This window comes from Parasteatoda tepidariorum, chromosome 3 (assembly GCF_982258835.1).
Source record: "Parasteatoda tepidariorum strain Cologne lab strain chromosome 3, Ptep-v5.0, whole genome shotgun sequence".
NCBI classification, from domain to species: Eukaryota; Metazoa; Arthropoda; class Arachnida; order Araneae; family Theridiidae; genus Parasteatoda; species Parasteatoda tepidariorum.
Genome location: NC_141757.1, coordinates 45,967,023 through 45,988,709, shown reverse-complemented (window position 1 = coordinate 45,988,709; position 21,687 = coordinate 45,967,023). Strand labels below are relative to the sequence as shown.

Here is a 21,687-nt window from a genome sequence, read left to right as displayed (position 1 = left end):
TCGTGGTGCACGAACGCAGGATTGTTTCTAGTGCCACGTTCCCTCCTGATGAAAATACGCCTATTATCAGGATGAACAAAAAAACGGGACTCGTCGGAGAAAAGAATATTGCCCAATTTATTTCTCCAGTTCATATGCTCAGTTGTCCACTCCCTACAGGCTCGACGGTGCCTCGCTGTTAACGTGACACGCAATATTGGTCGGCGAGCACGCGCAGACCTACAGCGAGTAGGCTGTTTCGGACAGTTTGTGTCGAATGTGACGCTTATCGTCACTCAAAATTAAAATCAAGAGAAAGGGCTAAAATTAGATTTCTAGAACATTTCAAGTCTTCGATCAAATAAAACTACCGTGGGAAATCTCCATCGGCAAATAGTAACTTAAATACGGATAAAGTATTTAAAATAAACAATTAGGTTAAAATCTTGCAATGTCATGGAACTAATTCGAAAACAACAATAACTTTTGGGCTTGACCTTTCCTCAAATTTGTAACTTTTTATCACGCAAAAGATGCGATATGAAAGCAGCCGAAGGAAAGGGTTAGGAGAGCAAACAATCAGAGTCAATCATAGGCTGATACCGAAAGAAAATCACAATGAATAAACTTGGTAAGTCTCTCTCTCTCCATCTATTCTAAAAGAATGTTTACACTAATGTTATAATGCAAAGTTGGTTTAATTGTAAATGCTAATACTAAAATAGTTATGTTATAATGCTAAATTGGTTTAATTGTAAATGCTACTGCTAAAATGGTTTAATTGTAAATAAAATATTATTTGTTAAATTTAAGACGAGTAATTTTCCTTAATTTAATGTAATTACAATAACTATACGATACGGCCTAAAAAGCGCAAACAAAAGCACCACACGAAACTGTGGTGCCAGTAGCCGAGCGAAGGTGTTGTTGAAGAAGAGTGGAATTCATATTTCGGTGTCTTCGAGCCACGATCTTCGGCCTGCATTTCCAGTCAACAACAAAAAAAAAAAAAAAAAAAAAAAAAAAACGGTTCCAGATCCTTGAAATTACATTTTGTAAAACTCCTATATCTTCTGCTACTTCGGCTTATGTTTGCCACCCCCCTTAACCGGCCAACAACTCTTCAAGGCTTCTGGTTCGGTTAAACGACTTCGGAGACATCGCACTCATCGAAACAATGCGCTTACTGAATGTCGATCATTCTTTTCCTCTTTGTCTTACATTAAGTCGAAAACCAAATCAAATTCGCTGCCGCTAAAGCGTCCTCTTCGACGTCAAACTCAAAATTTGCATATTGCGAAGTTTGAAAGTAAGAAAAATTTGCAATTGCTGCTCTTTTTCCAGATTAAGCAAAAAAAATTCACTTATACCGTTATCTTGTACAAGACTCACAATATCATTTAATGGTTTTGAGCAGTGCATATTGCAAAATTTGCGTTGCACGCTGTTCTAAAAATTCTATTTTATTAAGATTTTAAATTTTGAAAAAAATCACTGCTTTTATATCTTAGAACTGCAACTATGTTTTTAAGATTTAAAATTTTAGAAATATTTCATACCCAACTTTTCAAATAAAAGTATAAATTTATCTAGTTTTGTTTAGTAATAATATTTATTTTATTAATTATTATTTTTGTTATTATTTAATATTTATATAATTATTTAATATTTACATAATTATTTAATATTTATATAATTATTTAATATTTACATAATTGTTTAATATTTATATAATTATTTAATATCATTATTTAAAGTTAATATTTATTATTTATCTTACTTTCTGAAATAAAAATACATTGTATAACATTTTATTTGTAAAACTACAAGTACATATTTTGCCTTAAGCAAAAGGAACAAAATAATTAAAAATTGTTGTAAAAAATTAAATTTACTGAAAACTAATTTAAGGTTTTAAAATTTTTTTTCCTGGGTATTGCTGGCATTATTTTTAACATAAATCACTACAAATTGATAAAATGAATACTGACCTGTGAAATTCACGTCTTAAATCAAATAATTCAACTTTTTATTTCAAAAACTTAACTTTGTTGAACGATTGATACAACGTTTAAAGAAACAGTAAAAAAGAAAACGGAATTTTGAAAAAATGTTAGCATGATTTTTGGTCGGAAAAGAGGTATCAAAGTAATGGTTCCTGCTTAGTTTTATTATCTTAACTTATACAATTAAGCTACGTTGCACTTGATGTCGACAACTTCTTCAAGGAAAGGGTTATTTAAACTTGTTTTACAACATTAGTTTCTAAAATAAAAATGATGGGTATGTGATTAAAAAAAAATAACAACTCTATTTGACAAAATTAATTTGATATCTCAAAGTATTTAAAAATCAAATTCAGAGAAGTGGCCATTGTAATTGTTAGATTACTTGAAATCGCATACCTTTTTCGTGGCAATAACCTTGGCTTTAGGCGTTCGTACTTTCATTTTGTTTCACTTTCACTTTTACGTCTGGCCTGCTAGTAACCTTTTCACTAACAAATAGCCTAAAGCAATATTAAATATAATCTTATAATCAAATTTGTAGTACTTGGAATTTTCATATCTTTTTCGATGTCTTTATATATATATATATATATATATATATATATATATATATATATATATATATATATATATATATATATATATATATATATATATATATATATATATATATATATATATATATATATATATATATATATATATATATATATATATATATATATATATATATATATATATATATATATATATATATATATATATATATATATATATATATATATATATATATATATATATGGGTCATTCTCACAAAAACAGTCATTTTCATGTCCCCAGTATATTTTATGTTTGTTTTACAACTTACGAAAAAAAAATTTTCAGGGAAAGTGTCCTTCAGAATGCAAGCTAACAAAAGAATAAAAATAAAATTATCAATTTTTATTTTTTATTAATTTTAGGTAATAAAAATATACCAATATGTCATTCCCTCACTTGTCCCCACTGCTGATTTAAAAAAAAGAAAAAAATTGTTTCTGAAATAAAAAAAATTTTTTTACAAATTTGTGTTTTTTATTTGAGAATATTGAAATATAGAATTCAGAAAATAAATTTTAAATTTAATTTCTGATAAAAATATTAACACAGCACTATTTTAAACTTTGTCCCCAGTGTTTCGCGTCATTCCCTCACAATAATGTTCTTATCACCTGCAATCTTCTCAGAATAAAAATATTTTAATAAAAACTTCAGAAGTTAACAACTGGCATCATAGAACAAAATTGCAGTATGTTTCCATCTTCAACTTAAAGAAGCTTTGCTGTGGAATAAATTTGAATGAATCAAACCAGGTAAAATTTTTTACATTTGTCATTCCCTCATGTCGTTTTTTAGAGTAAAATAAAATACAACTTCATCGAGAAAGTGGATAATTATATGTTGCTTTCTTGCATGAATATAATTGTATGTGATTGACTTCAGAAATTAATTTGGCCTAACTGTTATTTTTAAATTTTATTGAATTCGTCATTCCCTCACTAGTGTATAAAGTGAGGGAATGACGCTGAAGTGAGGGAATGATTCAAGATGAGTATATTATGAAATTTTTTTTTGTTCAATCGTGCCAGCCAATTTTATTTCCCAAACCTGTAAAAACTATTAAATATATAAGACTAAATTATAATAAATATTAGATATACTTAGTATGTTATCATTTTCAAACTTTAGGTAGATGTAACTTAGATAAAAACATGTATTAAAATAAAATATCATTCCCTCACTATTAGTGTCAGTCCCTCACTTTTTAAATAGTGAAAATAATTAATTTACTTATTAATTAATTTGAAAAATAAATTAATAAATTGATTTATTAAACTAATTAATTTATTTATTAAATTAATTAATTAATTATTAATTATTATAAATTAATAATTATAAATTAATTATTTAAAAAATTAATTAATTTAAATATTAAGTATAATTTATAGGATATATACTTTCTTTATAATGCCATTACATATTTCTATTAATATAGAAAGTTTCAGAGCTTTTTATTCACTTTACTTTTTTGGGATTTTATGATCTGAAAAATGACAGTTTTCGTGAGAATGACCCATATATATATATACTATTAATTTTAATGTAAAATGAAAGCTAACGTCACAGAATATCTTTTATATTAAATTGTATTCCAGCAAAATATTGTTACTCGTAGGATTTCTCTTAGAAATTGTTATAGGAACTAATTAGAATGAATTAATTAGAATGAATTAATTAGAATAATGAGCTGATTAATAATTAATTAAAATCAATTTTAAGAACTGAACAATTATTAAGCCTTCCTCAAGCAAAGAAATGTTCCCGATTGTTCCAAACATGCTGACATCAAAATTTCTCTCCTGCTTTTCCAAAAAACATAAATAAAAAATAAATTTAAAATTTACAGTTAAAAGTACCGAAACTCCCAGAACTGATATATACTAGTTCACTTATAAGCTTCTTTTATTCATTAGTTTTTTTATTTATATAAGCTTCTTTTCTTTTTCTGTAACATAATACATCAAGTATTTGATACATTCTTTACAGCTTGCAAAAGATCAAGCAAAAGAATCAAAATTATTAAAAATTGTTGTAAAAAATTAAATTTGTTTAAATACTTAAAAAATATTTTTTTACTAAAGTATTTCAAGGTTTTGAACAATTTTAGAGCAATTTTTCTTCACTGAGAAGTACTGACATTATTTTTTAACGTTAATCAACTACATAATAGCATAATTAACATAAAATAACATTGTAATAACATTTTAAACACAAATTAACAAAACTACAATCTGGTAAATTGAATATTGACCAGAGAATTTAAGTTTTAACAACTTTATTCAACAGTTTATTTGAAAAACTTAAGAAATTATTCCGTCTTTTTTTCTTTTTTAGTTCATAATATTATATATTTATTGGTTATCGAAAGATTATATTTCAATGAAAATTACAGAATACAAATATCAAATAAATGATGATTAACTGGAAATTATTGGTTTTTATATTTTTAGATTGATTTATGCTAATGAGGGCACCGTCTGCCAGTAATACTCGATTGCTAATAGCTTCATAATATTCATCTATGAATATTATCACTTTATTGCTTCATTCAGAAATTCTACGTAGCTTATCTTGAGAAAAAGTATTTGCTGTTAATTGAATTTGGTTATTGAATTTAGAAGCATAAATGCCAGCTAAATTCAATACAATCTTCATCATATCTTAGAGAAATAAAGAATCGCTAATTCGTTTATTCTTTAGCTTTTTTTTTCTTTTTGCAAAAAATGTAAAATAAACAAATAATAAAGTTTAATAAACTAACGTTAAAGTGTAATGTAATTAAAGTGTAATTAAAGTATAATGTAATTTAATTTCAGTTTAGAATTTCATTTTACTTACGTAGTTCGGTTCCCAAAGTTTATTTACCTAGGAAATAGTTCATTTAAGAAATAAATAATTTGATCTTGATAGTTTGACTCTGAAACCTTTAAAAACTTTTATAATTTGATTTTGTAAAATTTAAAACTTTTTATAATTTGATATAAAAAAAAATGCTTGTCATATTTATTGTTTGATGGTTGAAAATCGCGTTTCTGAAAGTATGAAGAAAAAAACTTAACATTTAAGCGTACTCTTGGAAATATTTAAAGCTTGCACTTAAAAAACTGATACATAGTTAAGTTGAATATTTAACGTATTCGTAAATTACTACAACTAAAAATGTTATAATGAAACTTAATTTTATGTTACATGTTTAAAAAGAAAAGCGTTTCCGTTATGAGCCGGGGTATGCAGTGAGAAAAAAGTGTTATCAAAGCTACCAGAATATAATAAAATTTATGGTTTTTCTGGCTCTATGGGAGCATCAAAAAACATGTACTCTGGTAATGATTTTGGTAAAATTAAGGATTAAATATTGTTTTCTAATATGTGTAAGAATTTAGTAAATATGGTAAAATTTGTTAATTTTATCATGATATGTAAGAGCATGGCAAGAAGGCCATTTATTAAAAAATACTACGGTTAAATTTACTTTTTAGTTTTGTATTTTTACTGAATGTGAGGTGATAAGAATTTGGTTTAAATATCGTATATTTTTGCTTTGTTATCAGAATCCCCCCCCCCCTCTTCTTTACCAGAAATGTCTTTAAAATATAATATGGCAAATTTACCAGAAATTTTTTCTCCGTGTAGTAACGGTCCTGCGGTTTTGAAACCAGCTGCATGATTGTAGTAATATAGTCAGTACTGCACAACGACGTCATTATATCCCAGATAAGCTGGTACCTATCTATTTGAAGCTGGTAGGGTTTCAAGCCGCTACAGGGGATCGAACTCCAGTCATTTAGTGTCAGCACAGTGCTTTTAATCACTTAACCACTGAGTCAGTGCCTTTAACCACTAAACCGCCACAACTCTGTTATAACTTTAAGAAAACTAAAATTTGAAATTCTAAGACAATTACGAGTTAAAAATAAAATAATAAACATCGAGGCATTAGGTGACAATACGAATTTTCAAAATAAAACTCAAATTCCATTATATTTCCCATGTTTAAATATATGTTAAATCATACGTTTAATTTAATACAGTAAATGAAAATAACATTAATATTCTACTATTCAATTTGTCGTATTTATTAATTTAATTCTTATTGCATTAAAAATAAATAATAAAACTAACAAGTTTCATAAATATAAACTGACTATACTGTATACTTTTTAGTAATCAAATATAACTGCAATTTAAATAAATATTCTTAAATTTTATTTTTTTAAATCAGCTTAGTCAGCAAAAAACTTAAAAGAAACCGATTTTTTTTTTTAAATAAATAAATATTTTAAAATGTATAACAAAATTTTTAAATTATTTTGTTAAACTCAGACTCTAATCAATCAGTTAGTGAATACCATTTTAAAACTTCCAACAAATTCTGTCATTTTTTAAAAAATTATTTTAATTAATTTATTGACATATCATTATTTGTATTTATAATACTTAAAATTTGATAACGCTGTAAAATTGAGTTCTGTAAACTGTTTATGCCTGAAATGTTTATGTATCGACACTATATAAATAATTTTTTTTTGAAACTGTATACTTTAATAAAAACTAGCAAATATTATTATACCAAGCTGACAAGTTTAATGCCTTTTTTTTTTATTTATACTACTTTTTCGAAAATTTTTTTAGATTAATTACTAGAGATATAATTTATTTGATGATGAAACTGAATTGTTTAAAATTAAATAAAAAAGAATCGATTATGTTAAATATTTCAAACTTAAATAAGAAGCTGATTAAATCGGAAACGTTTTTAAAAAGCTGATCGAGAAATTTTAAAAACTGAAACGCTACTGAAAAACATATAGGATTAGTCGAAGTAAGAGATATAAGACAAATAACTTTTTCGCAGAAATTCTAAATTGCGCAGCCTCTTTATCTAACTAGCAACAATGAATTATCTTAAATATATTTACCTTTTCGAAAGATAACATTTTGACAAGTGCTTATTCAGATTTAGATTTTCCCCCCGTTTTCGCTTTCTTTTATTTTTAAATCGTGAAAATTTTTAGACTTCAAAAGGCTGTAATTGTCCAAGCTTTTAGAATCTAAAATCAGAAAATTGGTTTAAATTTTTAGGTTGCTTATCTACTAGTGCTAAAAATAGAAATATTTCAGTTTAATACTTTCTAATTCTACAAGAACTGTGATAAACGTCACTTTCTAATTTTATCCAACTTGAAAATAATTGCTTTTTACATAAAGAATTATATGTTCATTCTTACCTCAAAAAAAATAATTCAGAAAAAAAAAAGAAAAAAAAACACTAACTTTTGGAAAACGATTTCATGCGCGCCATTTCTCATTAATCTTTTTCCAATTTTCAATTTTTTCTGCAGAATTGCTATCTAGCAGAAAACATTTAGCAACATATCTATTTAATAACAATTTACTGTGCAACAATTGTTTGTATGGGGTATAATATTATAAAGCTAATCTGTTACTCCTGTAGCATTAGAAAACAATAGACCTAATTTATTGATAAAAACTACAGTTTATAATTAATAAATAGTTAATATTTGTTACTTCATAAGAGTTTTTGCTTGTAATTATTAAGTAAACTCATTAATTAATAATTAAACTTAATTGTTATCGTTTAAACTAAACAACATTTTGCTTAGTTTCTATGTATTTCAATTCGTACCTTAGCCTTACTGTTTAACCAAATTCGTTAGATTTGTACTCATGTTCTAGACTTCTCAAGGTTTTTGTTTTATACAAAAAGTAACTAAAAGCAACTAAGTGTTAGAATGAAAAATTCTTATTTACTAGGAAAGTCAAATTATTTGGAACATCAATAATTCAATTAATAATAACTTTGTTATACTCATGTTCTAATTTATATAATTGCAACTTTGTATTATAAAATATTACACTCATTCGAAACATTAGTCCTTAATTTTTCTCAGTTTTTGTGTTAATGATCAACTCGAAAAATGTTAATTAATAAAAGTTAAATAAATCTTTTGGTACTTACTAATAAAAATAAATAAATAATTAAGGAAAATTACCAATAAAAATAAAAATAATTAATATTATCATCTACATTGTACCAACCGAACTTTTTAGTGAATGAATTATACGTATAGCTGTTGCAAATCAAATGATTTCAAAACTTCCCAAGAAAAAAACTAGCCCCCAAAAACACTTTAAAAAAATAAAATAAATAAAAGCCATTACTGAACTTAAAAATTTGTAAAGGCATGATTGAAAAATGCATCGTCATTCTCAAAGTCAAAGGGGTTTTTTTCATTTATTTTTCATTAGCTACTTAAGTTCATAAATATTTTTGACAAGCAAGTAAATAACTTTTGCTCGAATGCTTGTAAAGGAATCATTTTTAACAAATAAAACGTGTTTCTAATCACGATAACGTTTCTAAGAAAGATGTATTTTGAAAAAGAAATCAATAGCTCAATGCACATTTATATATAATTTTTTTTTTTTTTTTTTTTTGATGGATTGAAAAGGAGGATATAGTTCTATTTTTGTCACATTCAAAACATACCGCCTCCGATAATTCTTCCCACGTTTTTGTAAAAATGACATGGGGTCAACCTCGTGGTTACACCACGATTTTTATTTAAATAGTTGCGAAAATTGAATTATTTTTCTCCTTTTACTGACCAATTAAAGAACGCAGTTTTAATTATTTCTTAAAATTTTTGAAGATTTCTGAGTTTTGTGTAACTTTTGGAAACGCTTGCAAACTGTACTATAATAAGAAATAAATTGTACAATATGCCAAAACTTATTAAAACTTTGTAGAATTAGAAGAAGAAGCATCCCTGCAATGGCTTAGTGGTCAAGGCACTGAACTGTCAATATGAAGAACTGAGGTTGCGATTCCCAATGGCGACTAGAAGCATACTCAGCTTCAGAACGATGTGTACCAGGCATACTAAAAGTAAAGGCAGCTTGTGCACAGCGCTGACCACATTATCTCAATCATGCAGTTGGCCATAAAATCATGGAGCCTCCCCTTGGCCCACAATGGGCTGTTGCGAAAATACTTTACTTTAGAAGGAGCAACAGCTTTTATAATTTAAAAAAAAGTTAACAGAACTTTCAAATCTGAAAAAAAAAAAAAAGAATTTATGTGTACGTTATAAAGAACATGACGATTTATAAAACTGTTAACTGTTAAAGATGTAATTTGGACAACAAGATTTCATAAATAAAATTACAAAAATTAAATTTTTTGCAAACTATTTTTTTGATTTAAATGAAATTAAAAGCTTATTTATTTTTTTCAATATGCAATTTTTTAATTCTACAATGTTATTCTACACTCGAAACTGTTTTTTCTTCCACTTGTAAACAATTATAATATCAACAGCATTTAAAACTAACTAAATTCATCTGCCGAACTCAGAGGTTTGAAAACAAGACTCTCATATAAAATGACCTCGAAAATTAGAAACCCTTTTATTTGTAATTGTTTTTGTTTTTTTTTGCAAATTAAAATCTCCGAACTGCTGTTTGAAAAAAAGATTTACAACGGTGTTATTTCTACAAACAATAAAATAGCAATTGTAATAAAATAAAACCCTTTCTAACAATAAGTTTCCGTTTTTTTTTTTTTTTTTTTTTTTTGTTCAGACTTTAATCTACATTGGGGAATTCTAATTTTTTTCTTTCTTTGTTTCTTTATTTATTATTTTCTTAAGCGGCTCTAATAGTATGCAATCATCAACATTTTACCGATTGCTTTAAGTCAAACAGTTAGCTTCTGTCAAAATTTTTGATTTGAGTGAGGGGAATTTCACTTTAACAACTGTGGCACAAAGGTGTGGGGATTACCCTTTGATAGACACTTCTAGAGATTGCAGTAGTGGATGCACAATCATAGTAGTTTTTCTTCTTTATCGCATACTCAGGACACCTAGTATATAAACAAAGATCGTAAATGAGCAGGTAATAAGTTCCTTCTCTGTTTTATCGAGATATATTCGACTTAAAGATAACTTGATTTAGCTTTGAAGAGATAATAGCTTTTTTAAAAAAGTTTAATAAATAATGAAAATCTTATTGATTATTTGCCCGGTTATTTTGTTGGTAAGTATTGAATTGTCGATTCTGTTCAAATTATAATTACTTTATTGTTTTCTCTTATTCTAAATTTTAATGACATTTGCTAGGAATAATACTTTTATAAGTCATTAATTATTTACAGAGTTAATGAATATGTTTAAACAAAATTTCCAGTTAATCCGGTAAGTTACTTGAGAAAGAATTTTGATCATAATTCTGTAGTGTAATGTGGAAAATAATAGTAAATAATCATAGAGCATTTTTCCTCGCTATAATTTTATGTTTAAATATAACACAATTACTGCATGAATAAAAAAGTATTGAACCAACACCTCGTCGAATCAAAGACTTAATCTTGATAACGAATGCCTGGGGGAATCAACAAAATTCTAAAGTGGTCAAAACAGGGAAATGATAATAAAACGTTGAAATATAACGGAATTCTAGTTATTTCTTTATACCGAAAGAAAACAATTTCATATTAGAGAATTCTAAAAGATTAGAAAAATTTATCCAGTACCGTATATCATTTCTACATACTATTATTCAGTTTAAGGAATTTTTTATTTAAAATACTCATGTTTTAAAAAAAATCTTCATTTCGAAGAAACCTCAAATGTTGCTATAAGTTTGAAAATTCTTCTATTTGTATTATTCTGTTTGCATTATTCTATTTATATATATATATATATATATATATATATATATACTCTATTATGTATGTAAAATTACTGCATTATTCTATTGCGTCATTCTTAATACACTTACAAATTATAGTGCTGATTATTGTTTAAAGCAAAACATAATATGAATAAAGCATTAATGAGAGTACATAAATGGACGGACTGTAGTTTTAGCTCTATAAGAAGAACCTTCCTCAGTGTCTAAATGTCAAATGAAATAATCATTCATTTGAAGTTTAGACACGGAGTAAGGTTGTTTTTTATAGAACTGAAACTATAGTATATCCATTTATGAACTTTCATTTGTGTTTTATTCACGTACGTAGTTTTTTGCTTTAGTCTACGTAGCTCAAAGTATACCCTCTTCTTTGCTGATTATTGTTTATTTAGAATATGGGTCTTTTTTCCATATTGACACATTTCTTTCTCAACTAATTTACGACTATGCATAATTTTACTTTTGTTTTCACAGAATATCCATTAGATAAGAATTTAATTTTATATTAATGGCTTTCCTAAATAATATTAGAACATATTAATAATTTGTTTCAAGAAGTTATTGTAAAAAGCGTTTTGAAAATCGCTTTTCATTAAATCAAACTTCCAATCGAACTATATTAATTATTTGATTAAAACAACTGATATGAGAAGAGTTTTAAAAACATCGAAACATCATATGCTTCAAATCAAAATTTTAACCTTAAATGTTCTATCATAAGCATTTTTAGCAATTTAACAGCAGACATTACTGGATGTTATTGTTAAGCATGTCTTTCAGATTGGAAAAAAAAACTTTTTAGACTTACTCATTTCTGACCACGAAAAGTTTATTTTTAAATAATCTAAAAGTGGAAGAGGTTAAAGTTGATGATAATCAAAATGTACTTAAAATTAAACAATAGTCTCAAGCACAAACTACATACTTGTGTTCTATATGATAATTATTTACTTCATTCTATTATTAATAAACAAATCGTTTTCTGTCTAAACAGGTAATAAAAAGCTATTATTCTTTTAAAAAAATCGTTTTCAAATTAACAATGTTACTTGCAAACTTGAGAAGAAGAATCACGTGGTAGGGCCTAATCACGTGACTGGGTTTGTTAATGTTACAACTATCAGGCTTGATTTATTATCAAGCTTAATCATAAGATTTAAGATTTAATTGAATACCTGCAAACATCGTCACATATATGTATTGAACCTGATTGGCTGCTGATTCGTGGCATAAACAGATACCTGCAAACAAAGTCATGTGTGAGTAAATCGTGGCACTTGCTTATGCCATGAATCATGTTCGAATGATTTGCAACTATCCAATTGAATCAGATACGAAAATTGATTCAGCGTAATACTAAACCAAATTTAATAATTTTAATGCACAACTACGTGACAATACGATTTCGGCCGTATTATTCTTCTCGAATTGCTAGCACCTAAAAATTATAAAACACTTGTTTTAAAAAAATTTACAAAACAAAATAAAATCAAATATCATATTATAATGTTTAAATTATAAATGATTGAAGTAGAAAATTATTCTTATAACTGAAATTATATAATTGAGATTGATATAATAACTGAAATTGATATTTAATTTTCAATATAATTGAAATTGATATAATAATTGAAATCGATATTTAATTTTCAATATAATTGAAATTGATATAATAATTGAAATTGATATTTAATTTTCAATATAATTGAAATTGATATAATAATTGAAATTGATGTTTATTTTCAATATAATTGAAATTGATATAATAATTGAAATTGATATATAATTTTCAATGTAATTGAAATTGATTGACACAGAATGTTTTTTTTTTCCTTCTTCATTATAATTTTTTTTTTGTCTGAATTATTTGTGCGTTGAGCATAAAAATGATATTCACGTTTGTATTTTTTTATTTTTTATTATGCCAGCTTCTACCGCTGATAGCTTGTGTCTACTCCAAATCTCTAAACGCCCGTGGAAATGCATGGAAGTCAGGACACAAAAAACATAGGCACAATACGTAAGTATATTTTGAAAAATATTGCATAAGTTGCACATCTTTTAACTTAAGTGTTGTATCTGCTATTTTTTTTTTTTTTTTTTTTTTTTAAATGGTATCTACACTCTTTCGCTCGATACATGCTCTTTTCTGTTTGATACTAGCTCTTTTCTGTTTGATACTAGCTCTTTTTTGTTTGTTTGGTACTTGCTGTTTTCAGTCTGGTACCTACCCTTTTTCATTAGGTGCTTGCTTTTTTTCATGTAATACAATTGCGCTTATTTTATGACGATATTTACACTTAATAATTTTGCTTTAAGTGGCTGTAGGAAATTGTACTCTTATACCGACTCTACGTTCAGCACGATGTGCAGCATTTAAACACTGATCTATAAAAGTGTTTATATCGAAATTACTTAAATCAAAATACAGTACCATTTCTGCATTTCAGTTTTATTCACTTATTTTTTATCTCAGAATAATTCTTTGGTTCATAAAATAGTTTTCTTTAGTTCGTGTCACTCAATTTGTGCAGCGGATCACAACTTCCCGAACGACCATAACTTCTAGAAAATCAAGATTTTGAATATAACTGTATTTTGTTTTGATCATGTAATGCATGTTAGTGGGTTTTTTCTTTTATCACATCTTTAAGAACATTCTTTCATTAGAATATTGTTGTTTTATCTTATCTCATGCTATTATTTCTGAAAAGCCTTCCCATTTCTTAATTTTGTATTGAATTTATTTAAATTTCACATAATAGAATGTCTTATTGCAAGGGCAAATTTATGTTGCAATTTCAAAAATAAGTCATATTTGTAATGAAATGAATATATAGTTTTGATGGTTTATGTTCGCCATCCTAAAAAGTTCAGAAGATAAACAAAGTCATTTAGTTTTCTCTTTTGCCTTTTCTCTTCATTATCTTAGAATTAGTTAAAAGGCTTAAATAATAATACTATAAAAAAACACATAATTATAATTATTAGGTTGTTCCGTAATTATAGCTCTTAATTCATAGTTTTATAATCCTTAGCAAAAACTAAAGTTTCAAAAATATCTACAAAATTAGTCGAATAATAATTAGACCTGAAAAATCGAATTAAAAATATCTGACTTTTTTATAATCCTATTTCTCAGGAACTATTTGACCGATTTCATTAAAATTTTGTATTTTCTCATACAAAATTTACATTCTTTAGAGTAATGTAAAAATTTATACACCTTACATTAAAATTTTTTTTTTACTATTATTAAATAAAATAATAAAAAACAATAAATAATTATTAGCAATTATTATGTGTGTGTGGAATTGTCTTTAAATAAACAAACTTTACAATTGCATGCATAAATTTTTCAATTCGCTTAAAAAGTTCCTTAAATATGGCGAAATTCTAAAAAAGTAAAACTAATATTAAAGGGGTTCAAAGCGTTCGACCGCTCTCCGGACCAAACGATTGAGACAATATTTTCCAGATTGCGGCTAACCTCCTATGTTTTGGAGGTCAGGAATTCGTCGAAGAAAAAAGTTATGTTTATTTAGAAAAAGTAAGTTTTTATGTCTGAGTTCGAGTCTGCAATAACTAATTAGCATATTTTAATGAAAATTTGATCATTAAGATCAAAAGTTATTCAGGGCAATTCATTTTTTTTTTTTTTTTGAGCTTTGTACTTTGGAGATGACGAAATAAAATTCGAACTTTGAAGAAAACAAAATTATTCTTAAAATCTGAAGAATCATTATTAAAGTAGGTGAGATAAAGAACATATAAGCCAGTTTCATAGCCCGACGAATGGAAAGGCTTTTAACCTCGCCTTTCCCGTTAATGATTCGTCAGGTTCTAAAAATTTTTTTTCTTTTTTTTTTTTGCTTAAATATTGATTCGTGACCCCCTATTGTATCTATCCATTATTTGACTAAGATTTATAATATTTTTATAGAGAATTCGCTTGGGACACGGCACTTAAGAAGCGAGAACAATTTTACAATACAATTCCAGATGAATGCTGCCCATCTGTCACAGAAATATTCCAACCACTTGGCGGAGTTGCTAAAAATGGACGATTTCTGGAGTTGTACCGAGGTCAAAATTCGACGCAAAGTTTTTACCAAACATCCTGTAAAGAAGGCGTTAAAGGTAAAGCATGCAAGTATGTGCAGCATAACCATCATGTGCACTCCATGTGTGTTCAGAGATACACGTACACTTATGCATTAGTGCGAGAATTCAACTCTGATTTACCTTGGCGAATGGATTACATTAGAATACGTAGTGCGTGTACTTGTGAAATACGAGCGCGAGTTCCAGATGATTATTTTTATGATAGAACTCTTGGCTCAGAAGAGGAATTTTGATAAAGTCTTGTTGTGTTTAGGCAAATTAAGACGCTCAATAGCGTTTATTGTAAATCTAGTCAATTGTGTGAATCCTTGCAAAAGAAGTGAACGCTGCAATGACGAGAAATATGCCGCAACTTTTCGTACCCGAAAACATAATCGATAATAAAACCCTATTGATGAGTGATAAGTATTTCGTTTAGAAGCTAATCAAATTTCCTTTTCATAGCATCAAAGATTCTTTTTTTTTCGCGTTACATGGCACCGAAGAAGTATAACCCGAAAATTTTAAATTCAAAATCTTACTTTATATTCAGGACTGTAAAATTATCTTTTAAAGTTCTAAAAACATGAAACACATTTTTTTAAATTGACATCCTTAATATTTAGTACTAAATCGATTGCTAGTTTTTTTAACGGAAAAAGTTAATGTTATAGCTTTTACTGTAGCCTGAACTAGATCAATAAACCTTAATTTTAAATTTCAATTTTGAAGATGTGACAAAATAAAAAAAAATAAAAATTAATATAAAAAACGTTTTTTCTTTTTTTTTTGCAGGAAATATAATCGTAAAAATTACCTAAAGTTAAAAAAAAAATTCTGAACTTTCTTAACATCATTAGTTAAACTCGACTTAGCGCCTTTTCAAAATCTCGTTTCTAATCAATCCACTACATTCTCTCTAATTAAAATGCAACAACTTTCATTAGATAACTAAATCTTATTTATTAATCTTTTTTAAGATGAAAAATTCGATTATCATTATTGTCAATTCAGGCGTTAATCAGAGAAAAATAAGTGGATACCGCTTGATTTAAATAATCATGTGAAGTTGTTTAAATTTATTCTTAAAACAATACGATCGCGAATGGATAAGTAACGAAACATTTCGAATTAAAAATTATTAAGAAGAAATGGATACTTCAGTATTTACTGCTATTTGTACCTATATTCTCTAATTTAGAAAATTTAATTTTCTCAATTCAAAAAGCAAGCAAAATGCTTAAAGAAATTGGTGAAGTCAATTGTTCCGATGTTTATGGAATATTTAGCAAATTTTGCGGCGTTCGTTTTTCCGTGTTTGTATTGTATAAAAAAAGAACAATTCCACTACTCGTTGAAAAAATTTTATTTTTGTGTTCGTTTATGCATTTATAAACTATTCATTATTTTTAAAATGCTATAGATCTGATAAATGTTCCTACGTTTCTCTTTGTAAACATTCTTAAGTATTATGTCATCATAGAGTGTTAAGGTGCAAATATTATGTTAAACATATGTTATTTATTTTTGTGTGCAAATGGAATTCCTACGATGTGTGTAAAATGGCTGCTCATGACTTTTTTTGTAAAACTTCGTAAAAATGTTGTGTAATCTATTTATGTTTATTAAATAATTTTAACCTCAACCTCAAAACTTAGTTACTTCTTTTTTTTTTTACAAACATTGCAAGTTTAAGATGGACATTTAGATTCTATACAAGAACATAATTACGTACTGTTAACCTCATCGCGGGCGACCAAATTGCTGAAAGTAGAGGAAGAAGGAAAACAGAAAAGAATAAAGAGAAAAAGAAGGAGAAAGAAATTAATTTCAAAGATACTTTTAATTTAGGTATTTTTCTTATAAAATCTATTACCAAAAAATGATTTATTTTCTTTTTATAAAGTTTCTGATTCAATAAATTTTCCCATTGCTGTCTTTTTATATTCAAAATTCGGAAGCGCAACAGACGCTACTATTTGGATGTTTAACTTTACGTTACATTTAATTTTGCTGCGCAAAAGCATAAAATTTCGAAAGTAAGAAAAAAATAAATAGGGAGTACAAAGGAAAAAAACTTCCATTCGATAGTTAAGTTAATTATTAAAAGTTAAGCGAGTAGTAAAAAATACCATTCAGACAGCTCTACAGAAATGCAATTATACAGCGAGCTGAAATTTGACATGACGAAAGGGCCATATTTCTTCTCAATTTAACACAAGTTTTTATCTATTTATTTATTTATTGCGTCAAACAATTATTTAAATGAAACTTGAGCTATTTGGTTTTAAACAATAGTATTTAAATTCACTATTTTTTTTTTTAATTTGTTCGCAATATTAAATTAAGTTGTCTTTAAACTAAATGTAAAAGGGATTCGGAAAATTAATTTGCATTTTAAAGAAAAAGAGTTATTATTTTTACGAATTTTTTCTCACTCTTGTTGTGTAAAATTTCATTTTGTTTTGCTGTGCAAAAACTATACTTAAAATCTTGAAATTACGACGTTGGGCAGAAAAATGATGAGGAAGTAAGATGGAATAAAAATAAAAAAAACTTAACATTCGATTATTACTTTGAGAATTATTAATTGGTAAATTTGGTGGAAAAAAACAACACGTGAATTGATCTTCTACTCACTGAAATGCAACTACGAAGTTGATATTTGGCATTGCTGTATAAACTATTTTTATTTGCAAACTTAACATAAATCCTATTCGAAATTCGCATTTGTTAGAAATTTATTGAAATTTTAAATGCTTTTGTCTAGAATTTTTTCATGATTTAACTTTTTATTTTGATTATTTATTTATTCTTGGAGAAAAAAAAAACTAATATATTATAAATAAAGTGTCTTTAAAGTTAGGGTCACAATTACATTAAATTAGAACAAATGCCTGTACATCGTTATAAGAAAAAATTGGACTAATTTGCTCAAATATATTAATTGCATAACAAATAAAATATATTTTTTTTAAATGTAAAAATTATTCCATTGAGTTAAATTAAGAGTAAGCACAAACTATGGAGAATAAAATAGTAAAAAGTAAATTTTAATCTTCTTTATTAAATCAGTTTTATAATGGAATAACTCACTTCAAGTAAATCTTTAAAAGGTAAAAAATATAAAAAATAACTAAGTTTCCTTTCTTCTTTTTTTTTTCTTTCACGAAACCGAAAACGACATTTTTTAACTTAACAATTATAGAAAATTTTTAGTTTTTCTTTAAATGGCCTCCAAGAGAAAAGAAATCATCTGAAAAGAAAGATGGTCCCCTATTTTGAAAGATGGTTTTATGAAGGTTTCTGGTTCAGAGCGCTCTGTTATTTAAGTTAATATACTGATCAAAGTGACTTGCTGACAATGTTTAGATTATGTGACTATTATGTCAGAAATAGAAGAGGTCAAGAGGGTTGCTATTTCGAAGGAAAACGCCCATTTAGGAGGGAAAAAAGGGGTGCCGTAAGGTAGGGGTTTGAGGGGCCATAGATATGAAAGGGGTTCTTGAAAAAAAAAAGAAAGAAAGAAAAAGAGAACGAAATACACTTTATATCTAGAACGTTATAACATTATTAAATGTTTAAACTGATTGAATAATGATGTCGTGAAATACTATGAAGAATATTTACTATAACGAGAAATTAGTTAACTGGTAAAGAGAACGAGGTAGATGAATTTATGAAGTCAAAATTCTTGAGGTCATTGCCCCTACCAAATGTTCCATAATGCTTACCTTTATTATAGATTTTTAGAATCATTATCAAAAATGAGTAAAGAGTACACATATGCAGAGGCATAAATGAAATATGTCAAAAGGGGGGAAACATAAAGGCTATCAAAACTAGAAAAATCACTCTTGAAGAAAGCGGCACTGAAAACATCAACACTCGTTTATGAAGGAGATAGGAATTGAAAGGCTATTTCATCCCTCGTGCTACACGAGCGATGGAATTTCAAAATGACCGGATCACGTTATTGGGCAAAAATAACATTACATGTAGGTAGGGAGATGCATGACTTTGGCGACAGATTTCGTTTCTCACTTTATTACTTTCTAGGAAATATTTATGTAAAGCCGTCGTTGGCGGGAAGATAGGTGTATGTCCACTTCAATATTTCAGACAGTATTCATGAACGAATTGATTTAAATTCATCAAAGTTAAAAACAAGAAAGAAAAAAAATAATTGATGTTTTTACACATATAAGATTTTTTTTCTTCTTATGCTAGAGGACTATTGTAACTAAGTATTTTAACTTCGTCCTCAAGAATCGGACCCCCGTGATGCCCATGACGTAATATCAGTATTGAATTTAATATCCATGACTATATGATTCTAATAGAGATTACCACAAAATTGTGAGAAATGTGAATACTATCTTTATTATTTTTCACAATTTTAATTATTTAAAATACATATATGTTTGGTCGCATGCCTTATACATCACGAACATTTGCAACATAAATAATACAAAATACTGTCTACAATCGCAGTATTTGTATTAATTACCTATCGTGGCTTGTAAAAACTTAACCATAGTAATACTTTTTTTTTTTTTTGCCATCAGTGGCTCTTTTAAAATTCAGTAAACTGCATTATTGTTTTCTATTGAGCAGCCATTTATTTAAGTTTTTAAAATATTAGGCTAATAAACGCATTTGAAAATTTATGTAGTTATATATCTTGAGACTAATAAAATTAATCAAATAGATATAAAAAAGGAAATTAAAAGCTTACTTTTTTAATTGCAAAATGTTTAGTAAAATTTATAATTTTTATTAACATATGTAATACTTTTAAAGTGCCTAAATCCACTATAAATTATTTAATATCCTTAATCTAAATAATTTTTAATTGTAACTTAGATTCTGATAAAGTACATTGAACTGTTTGAATTTCACTCTAGAAAACCAAGAAATCTTTGAAAATTTTGTTTAAACTGAAGAAAGACTACCTAGTATATTGAAAAAAAAATTCATGAGATGTTAATGACTGAAATTGTAGAATTTTTTTTAGGTTTCCCAAATTAAAAAAATTTTTTTAATGTTACTACTTTTAAAAAAAATACGATAAATTGCACTGATAAACCCATTTTTAAAAGTTGCTTTGTTATTGTTGTTAATATACGTCGCACTAGAGCTGCACAATGGGCTATTGGCGACGGTCTGGGAAACATCCCGGAGGATGATCCGAAGACATGCCTTCACAATTTTGATCCTCTGCGGAGGGGATTAAAAGTTGCGGATACAACTTAAAATCTATTGCATTTTCTACGACAATTAAATTGCGCTGATTCAAAATATGCAAAACATTTCTTTACCAAATTTTTTTAGATATATGTCTTCACCCGTTTATATTTTATTAGAGCCATTTACTGTTACATTGTGACACTCTTGCAAAGAAGGGACTAGACCATCCAGTCCCCTCGACCTCAGAGCTTACATACCTTGAACTTTTTGCAAGGCAAAAGGCCCAGAACAAACAAAAGTGGCTGCTTCCACCTATTCACTACTGGTATAAAGCAAAAAGACCAGGACTCTCTCTATCTCTCCCTGGTGACAGGCAAACCAACACCTGCCTATCCCGACTGGCCAGTGGACACCTGAAAAGTCTCACATTTTCTGCAAATCAAAAGATCTTTCCTCTTTGCCCTAAATGCCAACAAAACCAGGCATCACCTGAGCACATCTTGATCTGTTTAGGGCTGGACTGGAACGATATTCATTCCTCTCCCATTCTGGTTTCGGATTTTCTCAAACGGATTCATTGATCTGGTCTGACGGGGTCAGACCAGATGGGAATTAGCAACAACAACAACAACTGTTACATTGAGTACTCATGAACACATCATTAGATAAGAAAACAGTCAGATTAAGTCACTTCGAGCTTATTTCTATACACACTTTAGTGTGTATAGAAAGTATCGTTCAAAATACAGCACACATAAACTTCATTCACACTGAAAATTCATCTTTAATTTATTGTATACTTCAGTGTTGTATCTTCACATCTTTAACATCCCAAAAAGATAACAAAAAAAAAGTATCAAAAGAAAAAAAGAACACTAAAAATAAGCTTTAGACAGTAAGTATAAAAAAAAAAAAAAAAATAAGCTCAAAGGAAAAAAAATTACCTTAACTGTTTGAATTAATGTCCTATTTAATTTTGGGCCATTGGGCGAATTAAGCCCGAATTTACAGCAGTTAAATCTGTATTCGAATAAAGTTAGATCTAGCTTTAAAATATTAACTAAAGTTGAAGGACTAATTTAAAGTC

General features: G+C 27.2%; 1 protein-coding gene across 2 annotated transcripts in view; it reads left to right on the top strand.

Annotated features, from left to right (window-relative positions):
- The window catches only part of LOC107447000 (uncharacterized protein B0416.2), a 38,669-nt gene extending 21,614 nt beyond the window's left edge, over positions 1 to 17,055 (top strand). Inside the window, exons 1-3 of one of the 2 annotated variants that reach the window (XM_016061796.5) lie at positions 10,509 to 10,649; positions 13,235 to 13,326; positions 15,250 to 17,055. In XM_016061796.5, the coding sequence (XP_015917282.2) occupies positions 10,611 to 10,649; positions 13,235 to 13,326; positions 15,250 to 15,664 (546 nt within the window). In that variant the 5' untranslated portion in view covers positions 10,509 to 10,610 and the 3' untranslated portion in view covers positions 15,665 to 17,055. Of the gene's footprint in view, positions 1 to 10,508; positions 10,650 to 13,234; positions 13,327 to 15,249 lie in introns of those variants that run through there. The other variant, XM_016061797.4, reaches the window with a different exon arrangement.
- The last annotated feature ends 4,632 nt before the right edge of the window (positions 17,056 to 21,687 follow it).